The sequence below is a fragment of the Pleuronectes platessa genome, chromosome 6 (genome assembly GCF_947347685.1).
Source record: "Pleuronectes platessa chromosome 6, fPlePla1.1, whole genome shotgun sequence".
Taxonomy (NCBI): Eukaryota; Metazoa; Chordata; class Actinopteri; order Pleuronectiformes; family Pleuronectidae; genus Pleuronectes; species Pleuronectes platessa.
In genome coordinates, this window is record NC_070631.1 from 11,528,471 (window position 1) to 11,550,043 (window position 21,573).

Sequence of the window (21,573 nt, forward strand, 5' to 3'; positions counted from 1 at the left end):
TCATCTATCGCAAATGGTGAACAAGATAAATATGCTTTAAATTAATGACTGTAAGGAAATGATTAGGCCGAGAATTTAATTTCACAAACAGGCCAGGCCGTACTCATGTTTGATATTTTCCTTTGACCCTAACCTCAAGTCGGAGGAATAAATATATCCCATCTTGAAAATACTGCATTTCTAAATGGTAAAAATAAATAAGAGTAAACCTGTTTATTTGTTGACCTAAAAGAGTTGATGTAACTAAACATCTGCGTCCTGATAGAGATGCGATACCTGACTGATTCCAAATGACAGATCAGAGGCAGACATCATAAATAAATAAACGGCGTAATGACGTGGTTTCAAGTTGCACCTCGAAAATATTCGCTGCACTCTGTCAGGATCCCACTTTCAGTTTCTAAAGATCTGGGAACCCTTCATTGAGCATATTGTCAAAGAGGGGTGTCAGTCTGTTAACTGTTTACCACTGAATGCTATTGCATTGTGCCTGATCCACCGGGGCTCATTTTGGGCCTTCCTCCTCTTCACCTGGTTTGGACCTCATGGACTGTGTTTCTGGCCCTCAACCAACTTCTGGACTTTTTGGACAATACTGACTGGACATCAATGATCTTCTTTTGTATTTCTTGTGACCTGACAGCCTGTTTATTTTGTTGTTTATTGTGTTTTAATTCGTCCTTTTAATTTGTGTATTGTGGTGTAAAATGTTGCAAATAAAAAGATAAAGACATTTTACAAGTTATGCAAGCGTGATTTATTAATATGAAGCCACAAACAGGATTCCAAAAATGATTTTTATCTTAATTACAGGAGCCAAGTGAAGTCAAGGATTTGTGAGTCACAGCACACGGTTACAAATTACGTCAATTTCATTTCTCAGGATTCATAGAATTTCCTGCAGCCATTTAGGAAATAAGCTCATGCCCAGAGCTTAACAGTGGATCTGTGAGAGTGGAAAGCGAATGCTCACCACTCAAGGGGACACGGAGTGAAAGGGTGCAGTGTTCAAATAGTACGTCACAGGACTGGCTGCCATCTCTTAAGTGCACATTTAATTAGAAACAGTAAATACAGGCCCTCGGGCGAAACTTGTAACTTGACTCAAAACATTTTTTTTTTGTATGTTTCACTATAGCAAACATAACAAATAAAACTTTTTTTAGGCCAATCATCACAACAGTGACCTAAGAAGGTAAACTCAGTCACTTTCAGACTAAACACTGGTTCACTGGTACTGAGTCTTGTGTTGCTTGTTAATTGGAAGTGTTAGCTTCATGTGCTGTTATAATATTACCACATATGCAGTACAGTGTTGAGTGTAAAATAAAAGAATACAAGTGCAGCCAGGCCTTAGTGAAGGTGGCTCCCCACTGATACAACAAAAAAGTATAAAACATCAGAAGAATTTTCACCATCTTAGATGAAACAAAGACATTTTTCAAACTCAGCCTTGGATTATTTTTCAATGTAGAAGTCCATGTGATCGCTGGTACAAAGAATAAAGTTTTGATTTTTATTTTGTTTTCTTGTAATGCCGTGACGGAGTGATGAGCTGCCTGGGTGAACACCCACGCTTGATATTATCTGATTGGACAGAAGAGTTATTGCAGGTCGATGAGCGAGTCTGTTGTACATCCTCCAACACGGCCTGGATTTTCAGCCACCGCAACAACAAGATGACGGGCATAATCCTAAAACAAAGAAACAAATCAAGTCCAGTTGACCTGAGTCCAGTCGAGTCAGGTTAAGAAACAGCCGAAATGTATTAAAATTGGTGGCAAAATAAGTAAACAGGTATACATCGAAAAACAAGTGAACAGGGTTTCCAGGAGAGTACTTCAATTGTTTTACCTGTCCTTGGTGTTCTTCTTGAGGCTACACACAACTGTGTTGAAAAAGAAGAAGAAAAAATGTCTCAAGCAATGCCAGGCCCAGAAAAACAACCCTGGAGTGAAGCTGTGCAGCGTCTGCAATCTAGGAGAAGAGAGAAAAGACAGAACAAATACACTTAGTCAAAAGCCATGAATTATTACATGGGAAAATGGTGATAATGTTCAACAAAGTGAAAACCTGATCCGGATCCACAGCCACAATTTAATTTGTTCGTCCCTGACACATATCACATCCTTCCACGTCATCTTGCTTACAAACTAAAAAAACATAAAAATCAACAAACAAATGGAAAGGTTTTAAAAAAAACAGGCTAATAGCTAAAAGTGTTTTTCTGCACAAGGTACAAACCAGAGCATTGACCAGATTCAACAGACTTCAACAACCTGGTTTATTTACCTGCTTTTAATGTGTTATTGAACCCTTCACATATAATCAAATGAAGATAAGCACTATTACATTAAAAAGAATGTGCATTGAACTTACAATATATATTTTGATTTACATAAATGCATTTTGTTCAACCACTTGACATAAAAAAATGTAGTAAATTCAATTATAAATATGTATATTACATATATCTTGACGCAAAGCTTAGCTGCTATAACTCTAGCTCTGAATTCACCAAACATGTATGAGAGTCGTTTTCCAGATTCCCAAAATACTGTTCCGTTGAACGAAAGATGACAAGTGAATATTTTTTCGCCCCCTTGCCTTCCAATAAAAAAGTTGCAGAGCAGACCACCTTGGCGTCCTCAGCCGTGAGTCCTGTCTGTTTTGTGTACAGTATATTTCAGTGTATTTATTACCTCTTACTGTGGACTTTGGCAGGGCCCGTCTGTATATGTCTGTTGTCTGTAAAAGACGTCAGTGTGGCTTTATCCTGCTCCACCTTCATCTCCTCCTCTTCCTCTGTGGTGGTGGCCAGATGCATCCACACCTTACTTTGGTTGCAGCTGAATGGCCCCCGGGATAATTTTTTCATCGTTAAATATGGCGCAAGATCTGCACACGCGGAGAAAAAAAGATGTCATTGACCGAAATTAGGTTAAAGTTGAGTGCATTTAACGAAACGTTTGTGTCTTGGGTCTGCAATATTTCACAATATCTTAACCAACCATTGCGTTGAAGAAAATCAATGGTGTCTTTGTAGCCGCTGTAGTATGCTTGATCCAGCGTCTGCAGAGACAGAGACATACAAATATAGTTAAATGTCTTTTTCTTCAGTGTTATTGTTGCATAAGTGGCCTTGATCCACAATGATAAATCAGCACCGTCCACTGAGAGTGGTACATCCAGTGATAGACACCGTTGGACTGACCTCTAAAGCAATGGGGTAAAGAGCGTTGAGGACCCTGAAGCTGTTGGCCATGTTGCCCTTCAGCGTGGCTCCGCTCACCACCATGTCCCAAATGCACGGCGTGTCCGAGGGGCAGATGTCGGTCTCTCCGGAGAACGGTGACACTGTCAACGTGTGGCTGCAGGACACAGGCGGTACAGGCTGCATGCCACTGAAACCTCCATCTACATAATACTGCAAGACATGATCACATAGAGTACGATGTCAACCGAGAAAAACTGGGCTGCTAGTGAGTCTGCAGGAAAAGCATTAAATGGACTCACTTCTCCTTTGAAGGATGGAGGCGAAATTCCACAGTACCCAGGCACATAGCAGCTGCAAAGCAGGGCCTGAAGACAACGTGCAAGGATTACATATGTCCATGCGTTCGTTTATACTCAGGGACCTGTAGGGTAAACTCACCTGTACGACATCCTCCTTGGACTGAAACTCAGTCGTCACTATGTGCTTGCCATCACTCAGACGGGTCATAGCCACAGCGAGACGACCGCTGGCCAAGTGGTGTGCATCGGGGGGAAGGTACTTGTTTAAAATGCTCTCCAACCAGTGGAACACGTTGACTGAGGGGTTGAATGGCCCGAGTGGGAAAGCCTTCATCTGTTTGGCAAAGTGGATCATCTCATCCCGAATGGTGACTGTAAAACACAGAGAGCTGTGAGCGGTAGAGCAATGGTCATCATCATGAGACAGTTTTGAAGAAATGATCAAGTCACTTACTTGGGCTCATCTCACAGACCACAGCAGCTGCCACCAGAGATCCAGCCGACGCACCAAGAACATACGGAGCTGTCCGCAGGATCCAGGGAACATAGTTATGGAAACACTGGGCCACACCTAACTGGTAGGTGGCCATGAATCCAGACCCGGAGAAGGAGATGGACTGAGGAACGTCACCGTTATGGCAATTGACAACTCCTGAAGCCATTTTCTGAAGCTTTTCAATAATCCGTTTCAATTGTAGCTGGTGAAAAGCATTTGTGCTGTGGCACAACTTCTGCTTTAAAGAGGAGCCAGTTCCAGCCGGCTGAGATGAGTTATTCAGTGGGAAATGGCTGAGTGTTAATAAGCACCACTCAATTAGACATACCATATTGGTCATACCCACGTGGTACTAGTACTGTGCTGGTACACACTGGTCCTTCTGATCTTTCTCCTCATGAGTACCGTTACTTCTAATTGCATACCGCCACCTCCTGGGGAGTCTTGGTACACACGTACACACGAGTACACACCGTGTTGTGCCAGGATTCGTTGGCTCGACCGACTTTCTTCCCTTCGATCTTACCCAAATAAATATAGAAACATGTGGATTATGTGTTTTACACATTAGATCAACCTTCCTCTTATCCTCAGGATGCCACACCAGAGGAAAGAATAGAGATATCACACTCAGAGGAGACATGGCACAGCTTTTAATTTTCTTTGTGCCAAAAAGGAAATTCTGCCGGAATTTGATAATCTGGGACAAATCACTTTGTAATCTTGGACAATTGTATTAGGTTCAGGCCAACAGATATCGAATTTTCGGGAGGGGTTATGACAGGCATACAAAATACATTTGAAGTGGTATACATTACCAAAATATTCATTTGAATATATACAAGAAACATGCGGTGATCATTTTGTGAACTGCTGAACTATAGGGTACTGTCACCTGTTTTGGTCCAATTCAGGCACTCAGTGGTCCGACATGCAGTACTGTCAATTACTTTTTCTCTTTCTAGCCCTAAAAGCTCACATGATTTTGGTTTTTTGCTTATCTCACACTGACTTCCATGTGAAGCCACTATAAACAAAGCTCTCAAGATGTTTGGAAATCCTGAACGAATGAACAAAAGTTCAAATCAACAACAAAAACAGACTCAACAAAACGCTCACTTCAGTACATTTGGTACAGACTTGCAGAGAAACATTATCTAGGATTAAATATTTTTCAAAAGGAAAACTAAAGCATTTAAGTCAATAATTATTGAGTGATGAGAATTCAAAGTAATTTACAACAGTTATTAATACGTTTATTACAGTTTTTTACATTTATTTGTCAATTACTTTATCAAGGATACAAACATGAAAGTAGTCATTGGTTTCATACAATCAAATAATTATCTTGGGGATGAAGTACTCTCATCATCTCAGCTGCTGTTTCCTATGCTACCACAGCACCCCCTGCAGGTAGAGAGGCCATCTTTGTCTTGGGGAGTAGTAGGCTACTGTGACTGAGTGTGTTTAGCTCACAGGTTTCCTATATTACACAAGGCTGTGTTTGCTCTTTAAGTGATACAGCTAGGCAAAATGAAATTGACCACATTGTTTTGATCTGTCTCGATTGTCTGTGTGCTTCACTGTGCTCTAAGATCCAATCCAAGACCTTTCTGCACCATTAAAGTGCATCACAACATCAAATGAATGACATATTTTACATGCTATTATTAATTAGAAAAATGCTACATAAAATAGTTAGACAGAATGTTCTATCATCCACACTCCATTTGAATGAAATACAACACACAGCACAAACAAATACCTCATCTTCAAATTTATTCATCACAAACTATAGAAAAATAATTGTTTTCATGGTAAACCTGGCTTTTGAACTAAACCACTTTTTTTCTGTGAACATGAATAATCTCTTCTTCTTCGTCCAATCTGAGAAATGCAATGTAGAACACCACCACCATCCATTTAAACCACTTACCTACAAGACTTGCAGGATTTGGTGCATGCAAATCGGTGTATTAACTGTAATGCTGTTATTTTAAGTGCGCCTGAGAAATTTTAATCCTGGGGACTATTGGTTTGACTTCTCTCACAGTTTTCCTTATCCCTTAGTGTTTGTTCTGATCACAGACAAAAAAACTGAAAAATAAAAAGCAATCTCACAGTGCAACAATTTCTGACAATACAACTAACAATGCATTTTGTTAAAACTTTAGCACCTGGGTTAAGCGGAAACCAGAAGATAAATACACCACAGTTTTCTCTATCTTACAGGGGAACCAGTTAGAGGAGGCGTTGGAGACCTACTATCAGGGGAAATCTCAAAATGGTCTTCGGAGATCTCGTGCGTGGGACTGCAGTCTGGAAAGTTCCCGTACAGAGGTGGACTGGGTTCTGGGGACTCAGCGGGGTCGGCCTGCTGTTTCCTGATGTCGTGTGGGAGTTTCAGGAACCTGAGGGGAGGCAGACAGGAAGCAATAACTAGTTATTGTCAAAGCTTTCAGTGGGGGTAGATACTGACAGTGAATGAGAAAGAGACAAGGACAGAGACCTGAAGAGGAGTTTTTGACCTCGCTCCTTTTTGATGATGTTGAGCTTGTAGTAGTGCCGCAGAGCTCGGGACATTTTCTCGTAGGTCATGTTGTCTCGGTTCTGTAAGATACAGATCACACGTTATAAAACGGGCTACAGAACACCTCTTATAAAGATATCCCCTATCAGACGAACCACACAGACCGAAGTGCTCACCTTGTGGTTTCCCCAGAGACAGGCCAGTCCGTTTGGGTCGACCACCCTGAACACCAGGCTATCCCTGTCTTCCCATCGAATGTATGGTTGGTAACGCTCGTCACACAGGAGCTGATACACATAGTCCCATAGCAGCCTGCACTCTGACGGTGAATAAATAATGAAAACAAAATTATTAGGTATCTTATATGCAGTGGATTAGGGCTGGGCAATAAAAGGATTTCAATAATTATTGAACAGATTTTTGCTCCTGAGTGATAGTTGTGGTTTCAACCTCTTCTTCACGAGCGGATAATGAACAATCTGAAGAAGCTCAATTATGTGTTAAGCCTCCTCACTGTGCTTGTACATTGCATAAACATTATAGCGCTAAATATTTAACTATTTTTTACATTTCACTTGATAAAAACGTTATTTCAAAAAGGATTGATATTGTTTTATTACCCAGCTCTAGCTCTGCCTCACAAACAAAATGAAAACAGATGAACAAGGTGACAAAAGAGTTAATATGAGACCTTGTCTCTATTTGCCAAGAAAGCCTTGTTTCACACTTGTTGCTCTGAAGCTTAATGATGTCTCACGACCAAAAGCTATGTCTGACTTGTATGAGTTTTTCTACCCCCTAGTGGTCTCTCTAGAACAAAATACTTCAGTTTTGTATATTTTCCAAGAGAACACTGTAGTAGAACTATTAATAAATGAACGTAGCAGTACCTGGGATGCGGCCGTTGACTTTTTGCAGTGGGCTCCTCTCTCGGCTGGACAGGTTGAGAGGCTCCTGGCTGATGCTCTTTTTCGGAGGAGGACACTGAGCTTTGCTGTGGGGAGATGTGGGGACAGCTGTGGATCCATGTAAGAGAAAGGGGGGGGGGGGGGGGGGGGGGTGGGAGGGAGTACATAGGAAAACAAAAAGAGAGAGACAGGAGATCAGACATTATAGTAAATCATTCTAACTGTGCTATAACAGTTTGATATACCCACTTATATGTGTGAGCGGAGCAGGGTGATTGTGAAAGATCGACTGACGATCTCTGAGAGGTGACGCGGTCTCTGATTGGCTCACAGCGGTCACCACCGCTGCCGACGCTGCGCTGGTGAAAGCAGGGGAAGCTGTGTGAGAGAGAAACATGAGGAACTGTGAAAAAAAGAGCTCAACTGAAAGCAAAAGTGATTTTTACAGCTACTTGGACTTTTCACACCGACGTGTGTGGTGTAGGTTAGTGAATGGTTGACATGAACAGGCCATTTTATTACTAAGATAACGTGCGTAGATTGAAGTGATTGTTCTGAACTGTGGAGTTAATAATCACTGGTTTTACAGGTACACGTGACACACCCACACACTGTACTTCCTCTAAGGAAAGTACCTTGCGATGGTAGGGAATGTGTGTGTTTGAGGGACAAACAAGGAAAGTGTGTGTTTGTTTTACTTGATTAAAGAGTGAGATATTCTCACCAGTGGAGAGTAACAAAGTACATATACTCCAGTACACATTATGCACAAATTTGAGTTACCAGTACTTATTTAACTCCATTTATTGCAGCTTTATAAGGAAAATGCTGCAGTCTTTGTTCCTCTACATAACATTAAAACTATGACGGACTGCGATCCCGTAAACTGCCCAGCAATGCACTGGTCCAGTGGAGGATCTAGGATCTTTCTAAATCAGGGGCCTTAAGGGGTCACAATTAACAAAGAGGGACCAGATATATTTCCAACATCCATGCACAGGGCCACTTCAGGGGCCATTCAAATTACCATTAAAAAAAACTCCCTGCAAAAGTGGGGATAAGAATTCAGTGGGTGTCCTGACAAGTGAAGTAAAACCAAAGCAGGAAAGAGCAGCATGATGTTTTTGTACATCGTGTTGTTAATCAGGAAGTATTAACAACAACATTCCAACCAAGAAAAACAAGTTTGATTTGACAAGCCAATGAATGTGTTATTTATGTGTGTGCGCAGTACACTGCCTCACACTATGCACAGTCTGTACATGCAGAACAAAACAAAATCAGACATTTACAGTTCATAGTTTGTTGTATTTGATTGCTATTTCATTACATTCTATTACGCTACATTTGTTCAGATGGATATCTGTGTATATGTGTTTGTCTGTGAGTCATAAACGGAGAGTTACACATTCATGCCTTCAGCGGATTATTATGAGTTCTCACAGGAACCAGGAGGCAGATCCAGGATTTTGTTTTCACTTTCTTTAACATTGCGAGATACTGAATTTTCAACATTTTCATTGATATCTCATGGAACTTGAAGTTAAGAGGAATGATATATTTACTAGACACTAGATCCTGATTTTAATCCTTTAAATGTAGTTTATTAAAGAGTCTGTTGGGCCTCGGAGAGATTTTCTCTCTTGGTACCCTTCTAGTTTAGGCTAAGTTTAATCTCATTTTATCTTCCTTTTCATTGTGTTTTTAGAAGTTCACTGAAGTAGCTGTGTGTTTGAAAGCTGTGGTACAAATAAAGTTGACATTTTCAGTCTATGTGTCAATATACATGTCAGATTCAGATTCTCATTGATTTAGAGTATGTTCGGTAATATTCTCCTTGACCTTCTGACCTTGGGTGTCATTGACTCTTGGAGGTTGAGGCCCTTGGACTCTGACTGCCGGGACCTGGCAGCGGACTGGGCCCTGGCTGTGTAAGTTTTCCGGGGGCAGGGAGGGAGGCGTGTTTTGCGGATCGCAGACAGTGACCCTCCTCTGTTGTTTCACACACTGTAGGATCTCATACAGAACATCACCTGCAGAGAACCACACAAGTGCACGTGAAAACACAGGAGCAAAATCAGAGAGGGGAGTCAGCATGATCTTGTTTTTGCACACTCATACCTGAGCTGGGGCAGCGGCGTCTGAAGTCCTCCTTGGTGAGCAGGCACAGGGCTCGACCGTTCATCTCGAATCGTCCCTTCTCTGACCGTCGCAGGGAGTACTCCCTCTGAGCCCAGTGGAGCCAGTGGGCGACATCCTCTTTATCCCACAGAGACGGGTTTATTCCTGCAGAGCAAATGCAATAAATTCAAACAAACCACACTGTGTCTGGTTGAGCTTGTGCTGGTAGATGTGCTGCAGTCGTTTTTTTTTCCTGAGCTGTCTCCTCCAGGAGCAGAAGTCAAACACAGAGAGGAGAGTGTGACTCACGTAGACGTCCAGGTAGATGCCACAGGTCCCCCTGAGGATGGTGCGCGGGGGAGTGAAGCACACTGGGAGACTTGTTGGCTTGCTCTCCATTCATTGTGGATGACAGAGTGTTGGCTTTGTTTTCTTGCTGCAAAACATGAACACACATGCCCTTCAGTCTTCAGTACACACACATTCAGTCATTAAGAGCAGTAGAATAGCAGAGCAGCAGGATTTAGAAATATTTTAAACAATATTAAAAACAATCTAAAATTATAGCAATAATAATAATACTAGTACTGCCATTATTATTATTGTTATTGTTGTTGTTGTGGTTGTTATTCATATTTTAATTTGAAACACAGCACATTATTAAACAGATTGTTCCTGATAACTTCACTCACCTTGTCCAAAGGTGACAGGGAAACGTTCTCCATTTGAAAAAAAAAAACCTTTGAAAGAAAGAGGATTATTTCCTTGTAGTCAGACACAAAACTCTTCCAAACACGAACTCTAACTCCTGGTCAATCCTCTCAGAACTCCAGTGCAGACAACGAATGAAAATAACTCTCGAAGAAATAAAACTCCTATTTTCACATTCGTCCCTTCCGGGAAATGAAAACGAAAGAGAACCAGATCCCTGCAAATGGGCGTGCGCCAGACGGGTGGTTTGGAGGAAGCGAGAGAGGACCGCTCATCTCCAAACAGACGTTTATTATGGTGGGAAAGTGAAGTTCATTCTGTATATAAACCACCAGGCCAAGCCCCGGTGATGTACAGTTAATAAATAAAAAGATGTATACAAGATTGTATTAATGGTAAACTGCAGGAAAGTGAGTGGTTGGAATTTACAGGGAGGGAAAGTTTACTGAAGTGTTTAAAAGCATGCGAGCTGATAGGAGAGAAATAGTCTTTGAGGCTTTTAGGCACTTCAGGCTTTCCGTACTTCTCCTTTGAGTTCCAGCAACACAAACACACCCGAGTCAGCAGCGCGTGAAGTGAAAACACGCAAGGACCAAGGTGAGAGGCTCGTGCGTGACAAACTTATGTTTGCGCTTGTAACCAAATATCGGATCCCCTACACAGCTGTTCGCCAGATAATGTGCTCAAATGCTGCACACGTGTCCTGTGACTCGTTCACTATCTTGCGAAATCATGTCAGATACATTGTTTCGTATAGAAATTATGCAAATCGGCCGTAAGTGGTCAATATATACAGGTGTTTGTAACACGGGGGTCATCATAAGATACAATACTCATCGCATGCACCTATGTTGAGGTAAAGTCTTACAAATATACATATCATGGACATGATCATAGCTGTTTGGCTGTAATGGTAAGACTGATGCTGGTATACAGCGGTCTATTCAGCAGATTTAACACAGCAAAGGAAGTTTAAGGTGTTGAATTGAGCAAAGTCTAAAGCTGATTATAGTTGAACTTACCAACTTTATCAAACATGTATAATCTTATATCCTAAAGCCACATCCCTTGACCTTCTGCACTTGTTTTATTAGAAGTTTAAGTCCTAGAAAATCTGGTCAAACTGTGGATTGGAAATCCTGCGATTAGAAAATGTGCTGTATATTTGGATTTTTCGTTTGTTGTACAGTCCTCACCCCAAATTTTTTTTTTCATCGTAAGGTTTATGTTTAAACTTTAAACTACTGAGCCTCAGTTATTTCTTTGTCATAAGGGCTCTTGAATTTTTGGAATAAGAAAAGGTCTGCCGATATTGGTATCAACATCGGAATCAGTCCCCGAAAGTCCATATTGGTCGAGCTCTAATGCTAAAAACATTGTTTGTGATTTGCAGTTTGTTTGATATAAATCTCTGAAGTTGTTAAGTTTAGTTGTACAACCAATTGCAAAAACGCCCTGTTGCATTTTCTGCTGTGTTTCTCAAGTGATGTGGCCTGAAAAAGTGGGACAACAGCTGCGTCGGCCAACCCGATCGGTGGCAGGGTGGCTGGTCAGTAAGTTCTTTAAAGTGAAAAACCAGTTCCTTGAGGAGAACGCCGTGCAGCTGTGTGGGATCCAACCTGCGGACACGGTGCTGGAAGTGGGCCATGGCCCAGGTCTGGGTCTGCAGTCTGCAGCTGAACTGCTCACAGAGCCAGCAGGCCGTCTTATTGGGGTGGATTACTCCGAGTACATGCACAAGGTGAGGCATACATTCTCACATAGGGGAATAAAGTATTGAAATTCAATGTCTATATGTTTTTGTGGCATGAGTGCATTATGTTGTTTGTGTGTATGTTTTGCTCCAGATTCTAGCTGTAGAATTTTGAATAAGTTGCAGACTGTACAAGGTTTCCTCCGGGAAAGAAATCTTAATTTCAGCCCTGGTTATGATAACAATATTTTACATCAAGTGACCATATTAGAGTTTTTTCTTTTGCTCTATCTTCACTTACAGATGGCAAGTGAGCGAGTGAAGGAACTGTTGGCAAGTGGGAAAGTGACACTGCACCACTGCAGTGTAGAAGCAATGCCTCTCGCAGACAGCACAGTGGATAAAGTATTTCACTGTAACTGCTATTACTTTTGGCCTGACCTCAGGAAGGGAGCCACTGAGATACACCGGGTAATGAAAGCAGGTAGGATATGACATTGTAACGGTGGGACGGACCGATCTGACCAATCACTGCCTTTAAGTGATGCCTCTGTGAATATATGAAATGATGTTTCTCTCTCTTGAATCCACCCAGGGGGCCTGATGGTGACCACGCTGAAGCTGTCCGCTGTGTCTAAGGTGGTAGGAAAGCAGATGATTCCTGATGAGAACTGGCACCCGGACACTTACATGGCGGCTCTGAGAGACTCTGGCTTCACTGATGTCAGGATGGAAGACAAACCATACAAAAACATCACTTTTCAGGCCATCTTCGCTACGGCCATGAAGTGAGATGTCTAGAGATAGAGATTACACCCCTCTTTTTGGTTTGCATTTTTCCTAATCTGATTTATCATAATGAAACAGATGCATAATCAGAACTGTATCTCCTTTGTTAATTACACACAGAAATACACTTTATATTGTTTTGTATGGAAACTGCATGGTGTGGTTGAAACATAACTAAACTAGCTGATATCAATGTAAATTCCAATGTAGCAAATATATGCAAAGTCAATAATTCAACTGATGTGACATTTCTTTATATGTGTAAAGCAAAGACTAATAATTATTCATGTTTGGTTTTGTAAGATAAAATACACAGGTGAACTGAGTCTGAAGGTGATCATACAGAATGTGGAAAAAACTGGTTAAAAAACATGACTAGGAATTACAATCAATCAATCCAATTTTATTTATATTGTCCATTTCCACAAATCACAATTTATCTCATTAGGTTTAACAGAGTGAAGAAAAATGTCCACACAAAAAACGTAGAAACCTCAAAGAGAGAGACATCTGAGGAGGAATCCTTCTCCCGGGACGGACAGGACAACATGGACGAGAAGCATTAGACTGGTTTTCCCAGGTGATAACTGTGAATGATAATAAAATGTCATCTGATGAATGAAGTGGAAGCTTGATCATTGATATTGATTCAGTTTAAGCACAGTTGCTGTAATTTGACCTGGTTGTTACACATGTACTCAGAGGTAGATGGCGACATTGCGCCGCCGTATAACAGAAGAAGAAGAAGATGAAGAAGCGGAACAGGAAATGGAACCAGAGCAGCTGTGACGTATGAGAGCAGAGTGAGAGGGAAATCTGAAAACATAGGTCCGCTCGTTTGAAACGTGAGAACAGAAGCCGTGGAAGTGCTCAACAAACTGAGGAAGGTGTAAAAGTAAGCGAGTGTGATTTAATGTCGAATACACACGTGTCATTAAAAGTCCGGTGCGGTCGTTAGACTTATGAAGACGCTCTGTCAGGGAGGTTAATGGCGACAGGAGGCAGCTAGTTAATATTCAACCAGGTCGGCTAACTCCGGTCATTTTGAAACAAGTTAGCTTGAAGAGCCGGCCACAAAATTCACTTATCAGAATAATGTGTCTAGTTAAAGCCTGTCAATGTCCGTAGCATTCAAATGAGACTTTTGTATAAACTGTAACTTCTGTAATGATTGTGTTGTTTATTTGTTTTGAAGCCTGTGATTTATTTATTGACAAATGTCTCGTCTTGTTTGGTTTCTTTGAAGATTGGACACAGACACAGATATTTACATTGTTGTTATGATTATTGTTGTAATTATATTGGATACATTCCATATTCGAAAATGTAAATTGACTGGTAGGAAACTGTGCCTGGTTGCATTCACATTTCAGTTCAATTTGACATTCTACAAAACCAAAAAGCAATTGGCAAAAATGTATAAATGCTGTATATTGTACTTTTGTTTATGACCCTAGCATTAAAATATACCTTTACATTTTTTGGTTTATATTTATTTTGTTGTTATAATCTCTATTGTGAGTTATAAAGTAAAAAAAAAGGGTCAGAATCCCACCTTTTTTCATCTCTTTGTGATGATTAAAAGTTAATAATTAACTTCATTCTCAATTTTGCAGAATGCAGAAGACGTCCCGTTTGAAGCGTGAACTTCAGATGCTGAGCAATGAGCCACCTCCTGGAATAACCTGCTGGCAGACGGAGGAGCGGATGGACGACCTCCGGGCACGTATGTATACTCTCTGTCTCTGGATGTAAAATGACTTGAGATCCTTTTCATGTCCGTAAATTTTTCAGGCCAATTACACAATAGTTTGAAATTGAATCCCCTCTGATGATAAATAATGTGATACCTGATATATAGAAGACACTCAGTGACCTTTACCTGTATCGGTGAAAGACACTGTCTACTGTATCATACACTCATTAACCAGTTTATTCGGTACACCTAGCAAAAACTTATGCAGGCTAGTTCATCAGTCTCATGATATTCAGTCTGACTTGCAACTGTTTTACATATATGTTAATCAGTCATTTCAAAGGTTGCTGATTGTGTTTCCTTATACTGATAGTTGTCTAGTGTCTGAAAAGTTAAAAAAACTTATTTTTCTAAATATTCCCCAAATGTCCCTTTTTTTGTTTGAATTATCTCATCATAATTGCTCTTTAGGAGCAGTGACCATGTAAAAAGATCAGAAACACATCAAATAAAAGAGCTATATGAAGAAAACCTCTTTAGCACTTCTGTGCTATTATACTAATTTAATAACTATTTTCTGAATGTATTTCTTCTCCAGATCATACCACATCATGGTTAATATCTGTTTTATCTGCCTCTCATTTGCAGAGATAGTTGGTGGAACAGAAACTCCTTATGAAGGTGGACTCTTCACTTTGGAGATCAAGGTCCCGGAGAGGTACATTTTCACAGAGGTTAAACATTGATGAAGCACTTCCCTGTTCTGAAACCAGTTGCATTATTAACTTGTTGTTTTCCTCTCTTAGGTACCCGTTTGAGCCTCCCAAAATACGATTCCTGACCCCCATCTACCATCCAAATATTGACAATTCCGGACGTATCTGCCACGATGCTCTCAAACTCCCACCAAAGGTCGTTAAAGATTATTAGCACTAATTACCCTATAATTTTCACATTATTTGTTTGTTTATAAGCTGTAAGAAGAATGGCCTTGTACACCTTCATATGTATATATTCAATTTTGCCTTTTGTTTTCATCCAGGGTGCCTGGAGGCCGTCCTTAAACATCTCCACAGTCCTCTCCTCCATTCAGCTGCTCATGGCTGAGCCCAATCCAGACGACCCGCTCATGGCCGATATAGTGAGTTACATTTAATCTTGTATCAACATGTATGCTGTCTTTTAGAGGGGAATGACTCTGTTACATGATCACACTGTGAGGTTTATTTGCTTTGCTGAATAGTGTGATATCAATGTGACATAAGAGCTTTCTCAAAAATATTTTTGGGACATTACAATCTCTACAACAAGAACTAAACAACACTGTGCTTAAAACTGAAATAAATGAACTCTCTCTTATAGTATTCCAGCCAGTGGTTTTCTTAATGATAGACTAACTAATTAGTCTACAACACCTTTTAGAAAGGAAATACAATATACAATCCTCTTGCAATTTCAAAATTGCAGTAGAATGCATTTCAATAATACATAGAAAAAATGTGTAACCTCTAAAGAGACACTGACATTTTGTGAATGCAGTCATCAGAGTTCAAATACAACAAACAGCTGTTCATGGAGACGGCCAGGAAGTGGACAAAGCAACATGCCGTTCAGAAAAACACGGTAAGTCACTGGTGTGATGGTGATGCAGTTGTTCAGCACTTTTCCTCTTGAAGCTTTTCACTTAACTCTGCCAAGGAGGTTTGCTTGTTTGTTTTTAAGCAGGATTATACAAAAACTACTTGACAGATTACCATCAAATTTGAAGAAACCATTACATTTTGATGAGATCCAGGAATTCTTTTCACTTTTTTTAACATTGTGAGATTGGGCCTTTGTCAAAATGTTCATTGATTTCTAAACGATTAATTCATGGATCCTCTTGAAAAAGGATCTAATATGTTTAGGGGACTGATAGTTATAAGTGTGTACCATCCGGTGTAGATCCAAGTAAAAATCTGGATCTAGTGAAGTTAAATGTATTTCAAAAGGGGACTGTTGGGCCATGGAAGATGTATGTCCTCCACTAAGAATCATTCTAGTTTAATTTGTACTGAACTTTTAGGTCGGCTTAATTTTTTTGTGGGTTTCAGGAATAATTATCCTTATTTCAAAGCAATTTTCTGTTATTGTATGTGTTGTGTGCATAGCTTATTTTACCCAGAAGGTGGTGCTGTGCTCTCTTAAGATCGTTCTGTCTACTGACTTAAATTCATCTGCAACAAATTGATGCAGCTTGATATGTATATATTCAGTATACATTTTTTTTTATACTTTTCAGTTTTGCTGTGTGTGTGTGCAAAGCTGTGTTTTTTTTAAATATTTTGGTTCCTTCTTTTTTTTTTCAGGAAGTTCAGGAGAGAAACAAAGAAAATACTCCCGATCAGAACGCTTCATCCCGCAAAAGACATCCGCTCGGTGCACAACAGGAGGGAGCGGAGTCCGCAAAGAAAACCTGTGTGTAGTTTCGACCTCACAGGTCCAGAGCCAACATGCATATTACTCCTGTACTACTTGTGAATAACTATTTAAAATGTTTTATTAAGTGCTGATACCTACTTCTTAATTCAGAAATGTGTTTATTTTTTATGTTGGTGTGTGTTATTAAAGTTTATATCAAACTAATTGAATTGATGGATTTTCTTAAATATGTTAGACACCAGACCATGTCTCCTATTGTGATAGTGCTTCATGCATAAGCAGAGTGGTTCAGTAAGAAGTGTATATACAGTATGAAGATAATAATTTTATTCAAACATATGCTGACCAATTGTATACAAAGTATGTACATCCTAAATAGCAAGACCTTTCTTTACGAACTAAGCATTTATTTCTTAACATATAAAATCATATATTTGCTGTTTATCGTATAAAAAGAAAGACAAACATCATAAGGCTGTATTGAGTCAATAGCATGCTAGTTCAGAGGTAGTTACATTGTATGTACATATTGCTAGCCTGCTCTATTGTCTGTAGAAAGATAGCTACATCCCATTCAGTCTGTATGACTGCCTGCCTCCTGTTGGGCAGAGTTGCATATCTGAGATAAAATCCTGTAAACCATGTAAAACTCTGAGTGATCCGTCTCTTGGTGCATTTTTATAACCAATACTACACAGCTGATGAGAAATATATATCCGACAGTAACATTTCGGTGAGCAAAAACCTGTTAGCTTACTCTGGTAAAATGTCCCGGCGCATCGATGATGAATCCCTTTTATTTTGAAACAGACTTTAGCAATAGTAAAGAACTTATATTTGAACAAAGACAAATAAGACAACTCCACTTAAAAATATAACCGAACATTCTGTAACCTCTAATTCGCATGTCTCGTGATCACATTTCATTATAAACATTTACACATAAGATTCTACTGGATCTACCTAAATCCCCATCCAGCCGCTAAATCATTGATTTGTCTGGCGGTGAGATTTTCCATGTGGTTAACAGCTTCTATTTCTCTGTCGTGCGAGTACATGACTGACACAGTCCACCGAGTAGTGTCTGAAATAGTGCTTTATTTTGACAGTCACCCTGTATTGTGGTGTTTCATTTTAATAGTCTTTATTCTGAAGGGAACTTTAAGTTGCACTCTCTTATTTCAGAGGCACTTTGTTGTGTTCTCATAGACGTCTATAAAGTACTATTGTCTCTCTGTGAACTCACTCATAGGTGCTTGAGGATTAATAACCCAGAGCTGATATTGCTGCTGCTGTTCGATTATGGTCCTTGAGTGTCCATAGTGTCCCAGCTATTCAAACCGCTAGCTTGGAGTCTCATGGATGAGAGCTGAGAGAGGGGGTCATGGTGGAGTAATACAGAGGGCGAGTGTTATGAATCCCATCTTGGTCCAAACTCCTCAGACATCCATCCTCGCTCAGGCCTCCCCGTTCTGTCGCTCTGTCTCTATCTCTGGCAGCAGGAGTGGGAATCGTGCAAGGGATGAGGGGCACAGAGGAAGTAGAGGAGCAGTGGGAAAATCGTATTGGATCTAGTCTGGGCTGGAGAGAGGACCCCTCACTGTACAGAGCATCAGCATCGGAGAGTGACGTCTGTGTCGACGAGTCGGAGCAGGAGCTCTTCTCTGTCTCCACAGAAACCAGCGAGTCCAGGGTGTGGTCCCGGCGAAGCTGCGGCCGTGCTTTGGGGCGAGACCAGAAGAAGATTTGCGTGTGGTCCCGTGTGAAGAGTAGGAAGAGGAGGGGGTTGAGGCAGGCAGGCAGGGGCTGGAGGAGCAGGAGGGTCGATTTCAGCACCTCCTCCCCAAGAGAGAGGAGACCCAAGAGGGAGCAGAGGGAGAGGAAAGCTACCGGTACATAGAGGAGGCCATTGGTGAATATCAGCCAGGCAACATGTTTGATCATGGCGCAGTCCCACAAGCCCTCACACTCTCCCCTAAGTAACTCCCAATAAAGGCGGATGTATGAACCTGTGACTATAAGCAGGCACAGGGTGTTCATCATAATGAGCGCCAAGGGGAAGCCCAGGGAGGAGGGCAGCCGAGAGGACGGGGGTGGTAGAGGTGAGGGAAGGCAGAAAGGTGAGGACCCATATTCCCCAACTCCTACGAGTGGGAGAGAGGCCAGGGTGAGGGAGAGAGTGAGGCAGAACAGTGCACACGTGCGTACACTTCCGAGAGATGGTGACTTCCCATAGGCCCGGGCGCATGTCACACTCACGCCGCACTGCACAGCCGCGAGAGTCAGCAGCAACACGCTCGCCTCAGAGGCAAACACCCAGACCCATCCTGTCGCCTGACACCCCGGACCCCCCTCCCAGCGGGCACCATGGTGACCAAACTCTCCCAGGGTAAGAGCATCCACGAGGGTCAGGGTGCACGTGCACACGCCTGTCAGTAGATTGGAGGCGCCCATGCAGGCTACAGTGAAGCGGAGCGGCGAAAGGTAGCCAGGTGAGCCAAAGAGGGACAGGAGCAGGATGGAGTTCCCCAGCAGAGACACCAGGGAGATGGACCACAAGCCCACACGGACCAGCCAGCTGCCCAGCAGGGAGTCACAGGGACGGAAAGGGCCTGCAAACAAACAAATCACTGAATAGTGCTTTTGACAAAACCGTCTGCAAGCTAATTGGTCACTGAAGGTGTCGTTTGTAGTTACCTGGCGTGGGTGTGCATTGGACGCTGGTCTGTAGTTTGGATTCTTCTATTTCCAGTTGGAACTCCTCCAGGTCAGGGTCATCTGGAAGCAAGTATCGTAAGGGTGAAAGTCTACACACACACACAGTATATGCATGTTAGAGTGTGTGTGGCGCTGGCTGTCGGTGGTTGTTGTAATAGGGGGGACGTTCTCCCATTCGTTTGTACTGACAGAAAGAAAAACATCTAGAGGATAATAAGCACTAGCATGAAATTTGATTATCGCGACTGTTTTTCTAACAATTAAAGGTGAATACATTTGAATCAATGGCATGCTATGGTTCAATCATCTTTTGTTAATGTTACTTTTTGGTTCACCCAGAAATTGTTTATCTTGAGCTTTTTAATGGTGTAGGTTTTAATGGTTTTAATTTCAAACTAATTTTGGTTTATTAGTGTTTATATTTTACGGCTGCCACAGGAACGCATTGGAAGGGTCCACGCTCGAGTGTAAGAGCGTGTCGGCTGCCAGGTAGCTGTGGTTTCTGCAGGACTCTGACATGTTTCAAGACGGCTTGTGTCAATAATCGCCTGCGCGCCCAGACATATGGGGCTCAGATTTCCATCTATGAGTTTACCCCTCGGTGTGCTCCATGCGTGTTTTATTCTCTATATGCGTCCACACAGATGTTGGAAGGATGTGCTTTCTTACAGTGTGTGTCAGCGTGGATTGGGTACATGGCCACAGTCCTCTTGTGTAGGTCCTCATCGGTGCTGCTCTGCTCTGTGTCCCACTGACTGGCTGGCTTGTAGGTGTCACAGGAGCCATATACACAGCACTGGTAGGCGTAAGGCATCTCTATCACCCTGTAACAAACAGGTGAACACAGTATTTACAACAGGCCAGGAAAAAAACAGCGTCACAACAGATGTATGAAACCAAAATCCACAGTCCCTGTCCTGTGTAAAATGAGGGAACTTTCTACATTGTAAACAACCCTCTTGGGCTGAAGCCTCATATCAGCCTCAGATAAACTGCACATGGAAACACATTGGAAATAGATATCTTTCCAACAGAAGTTATCAATACAGCAAGAAATATACTCATGTGCCTGGGAATATTGTTTTAAGACGGACTCAGAAAATGTGGACCTCTTTTTTTAAGTACGTATCGCAAATCAAACTAAATTACCCATCATCTGTTGGAAAAACATCAATTTTTCTGAGGTCTGGCTCGACTGTCTTTGGTGTGGATGCTTGTACACAAACAGTTGCTGTGCATGTGCAGTTTCTTTTCAAGTAGCTCTCTGCCAGGAGTTCTGTTTTGGACCATGTTCTACAGTAATGCTGACATTGCCACTTGATCACCTGCCATCTTCTTTGAAACTCAATCACCAGTTTCACTTTACTGCACCTCTCTAGGCCTTCAGGGATCAGGGGAACAAGAATTAACTTGCGACCCATGCACGCTTCCCGATTGTTAAAGTTCACATCAGGAATGGCTTGCAGGGAAACGTAATTAGTTAATTTTTGAATTTCTAAGATATTAATAGAAACGTGTGCGTGGAAACATAATTGAGGTGATGGGACGGGCAGCATTTTCCTTACAGCCACAGGATACACACCTGCGTAGGTTAATTAACTTTGATCATTTTCTGGAGAACGTTTCAAGTTCATGTCGAGGAATACACCCAGTAAGAAATAATAAGGCATGCGTGATTGAGTGTGTTTGTGTTACCTCATACGGGGAAAGTGATCAGGGCTGAAAGCGTCGTATAAATCTGTGTTGCCCCTCAGCTTGAGATGGGTGAGCCCCGCCAATCCTGCAACGGGGACTGAACTTAGACGGTTCTCTGTCAAGTCCCTGAGATAAATATAGAAAGAAATTAGAGAGAGAAACAGAAGTGTCAGATCGGGCCGATGGCTAGTGTTTACGATCCTGTTTTCAATTCAGATATAGCAAAGGATCATCCTGGGTAATAAAAAAGCATCGGTGCCTTAGATGTTTTTAAAAGGT

General features: G+C 41.5%; 5 protein-coding genes across 5 annotated transcripts in view; 2 read left to right on the forward strand and 3 right to left on the reverse strand.

The window, feature by feature from the left end:
• Positions 1–855: 855 nt before the first annotated feature.
• On the reverse strand, positions 856–4,367 carry pnpla1 (patatin-like phospholipase domain containing 1). The gene is made up of 8 exons (XM_053424076.1): positions 3,971–4,367; positions 3,656–3,888; positions 3,517–3,582; positions 3,215–3,427; positions 3,012–3,072; positions 2,703–2,898; positions 1,855–1,977; positions 856–1,694 (listed from the first exon to the last, which is right to left on the reverse strand). The coding sequence occupies exons 1-8, from the start codon at positions 4,350–4,352 to the stop codon at positions 1,517–1,519; spliced, it is 1,452 nt and encodes a 483-aa protein (XP_053280051.1). The 5' UTR covers positions 4,353–4,367; the 3' UTR covers positions 856–1,516.
• Positions 4,368–5,246: 879 nt separating this feature from the next.
• On the reverse strand, positions 5,247–10,574 carry etv7 (ETS variant transcription factor 7). The gene is made up of 9 exons (XM_053424739.1): positions 10,264–10,574; positions 9,881–10,007; positions 9,572–9,736; positions 9,301–9,483; positions 7,700–7,828; positions 7,433–7,558; positions 6,719–6,861; positions 6,522–6,622; positions 5,247–6,423 (listed from the first exon to the last, which is right to left on the reverse strand). The coding sequence occupies exons 1-9, from the start codon at positions 10,294–10,296 to the stop codon at positions 6,234–6,236; spliced, it is 1,197 nt and encodes a 398-aa protein (XP_053280714.1). The 5' UTR covers positions 10,297–10,574; the 3' UTR covers positions 5,247–6,233.
• zgc:194242 (uncharacterized protein LOC100005854 homolog) lies at positions 10,545–13,383 on the forward strand. The gene is made up of 4 exons (XM_053424758.1): positions 10,545–10,879; positions 11,767–12,023; positions 12,279–12,459; positions 12,571–13,383. The coding sequence occupies exons 2-4, from the start codon at positions 11,769–11,771 to the stop codon at positions 12,765–12,767; spliced, it is 633 nt and encodes a 210-aa protein (XP_053280733.1). The 5' UTR covers positions 10,545–10,879; positions 11,767–11,768; the 3' UTR covers positions 12,768–13,383.
• Positions 13,384–13,504: 121 nt separating this feature from the next.
• ube2t (ubiquitin-conjugating enzyme E2T (putative)) lies at positions 13,505–17,530 on the forward strand. Its single transcript, XM_053424759.1, has 7 exons — positions 13,505–13,659; positions 14,381–14,490; positions 15,109–15,178; positions 15,267–15,372; positions 15,503–15,601; positions 16,000–16,083; positions 16,809–17,530. Exons 2-7 carry the CDS (start codon positions 14,382–14,384, stop codon positions 16,923–16,925), a joined length of 585 nt encoding a protein of 194 aa, XP_053280734.1. The 5' UTR covers positions 13,505–13,659; position 14,381; the 3' UTR covers positions 16,926–17,530.
• The window catches only part of LOC128442319 (leucine-rich repeat-containing G-protein coupled receptor 6), a 36,373-nt gene continuing 31,993 nt past the window's right edge, over positions 17,194–21,573 (reverse strand). Inside the window, exons 15-18 of the mRNA XM_053424725.1 lie at positions 21,295–21,420; positions 20,269–20,423; positions 19,579–19,659; positions 17,194–19,493 (exon numbers count right to left, since the gene is read on the reverse strand). Coding sequence (XP_053280700.1) covers positions 18,238–19,493; positions 19,579–19,659; positions 20,269–20,423; positions 21,295–21,420 — 1,618 coding nt within the window. The 3' untranslated portion in view covers positions 17,194–18,237. The remainder of the gene's footprint in view (positions 19,494–19,578; positions 19,660–20,268; positions 20,424–21,294; positions 21,421–21,573) is intronic.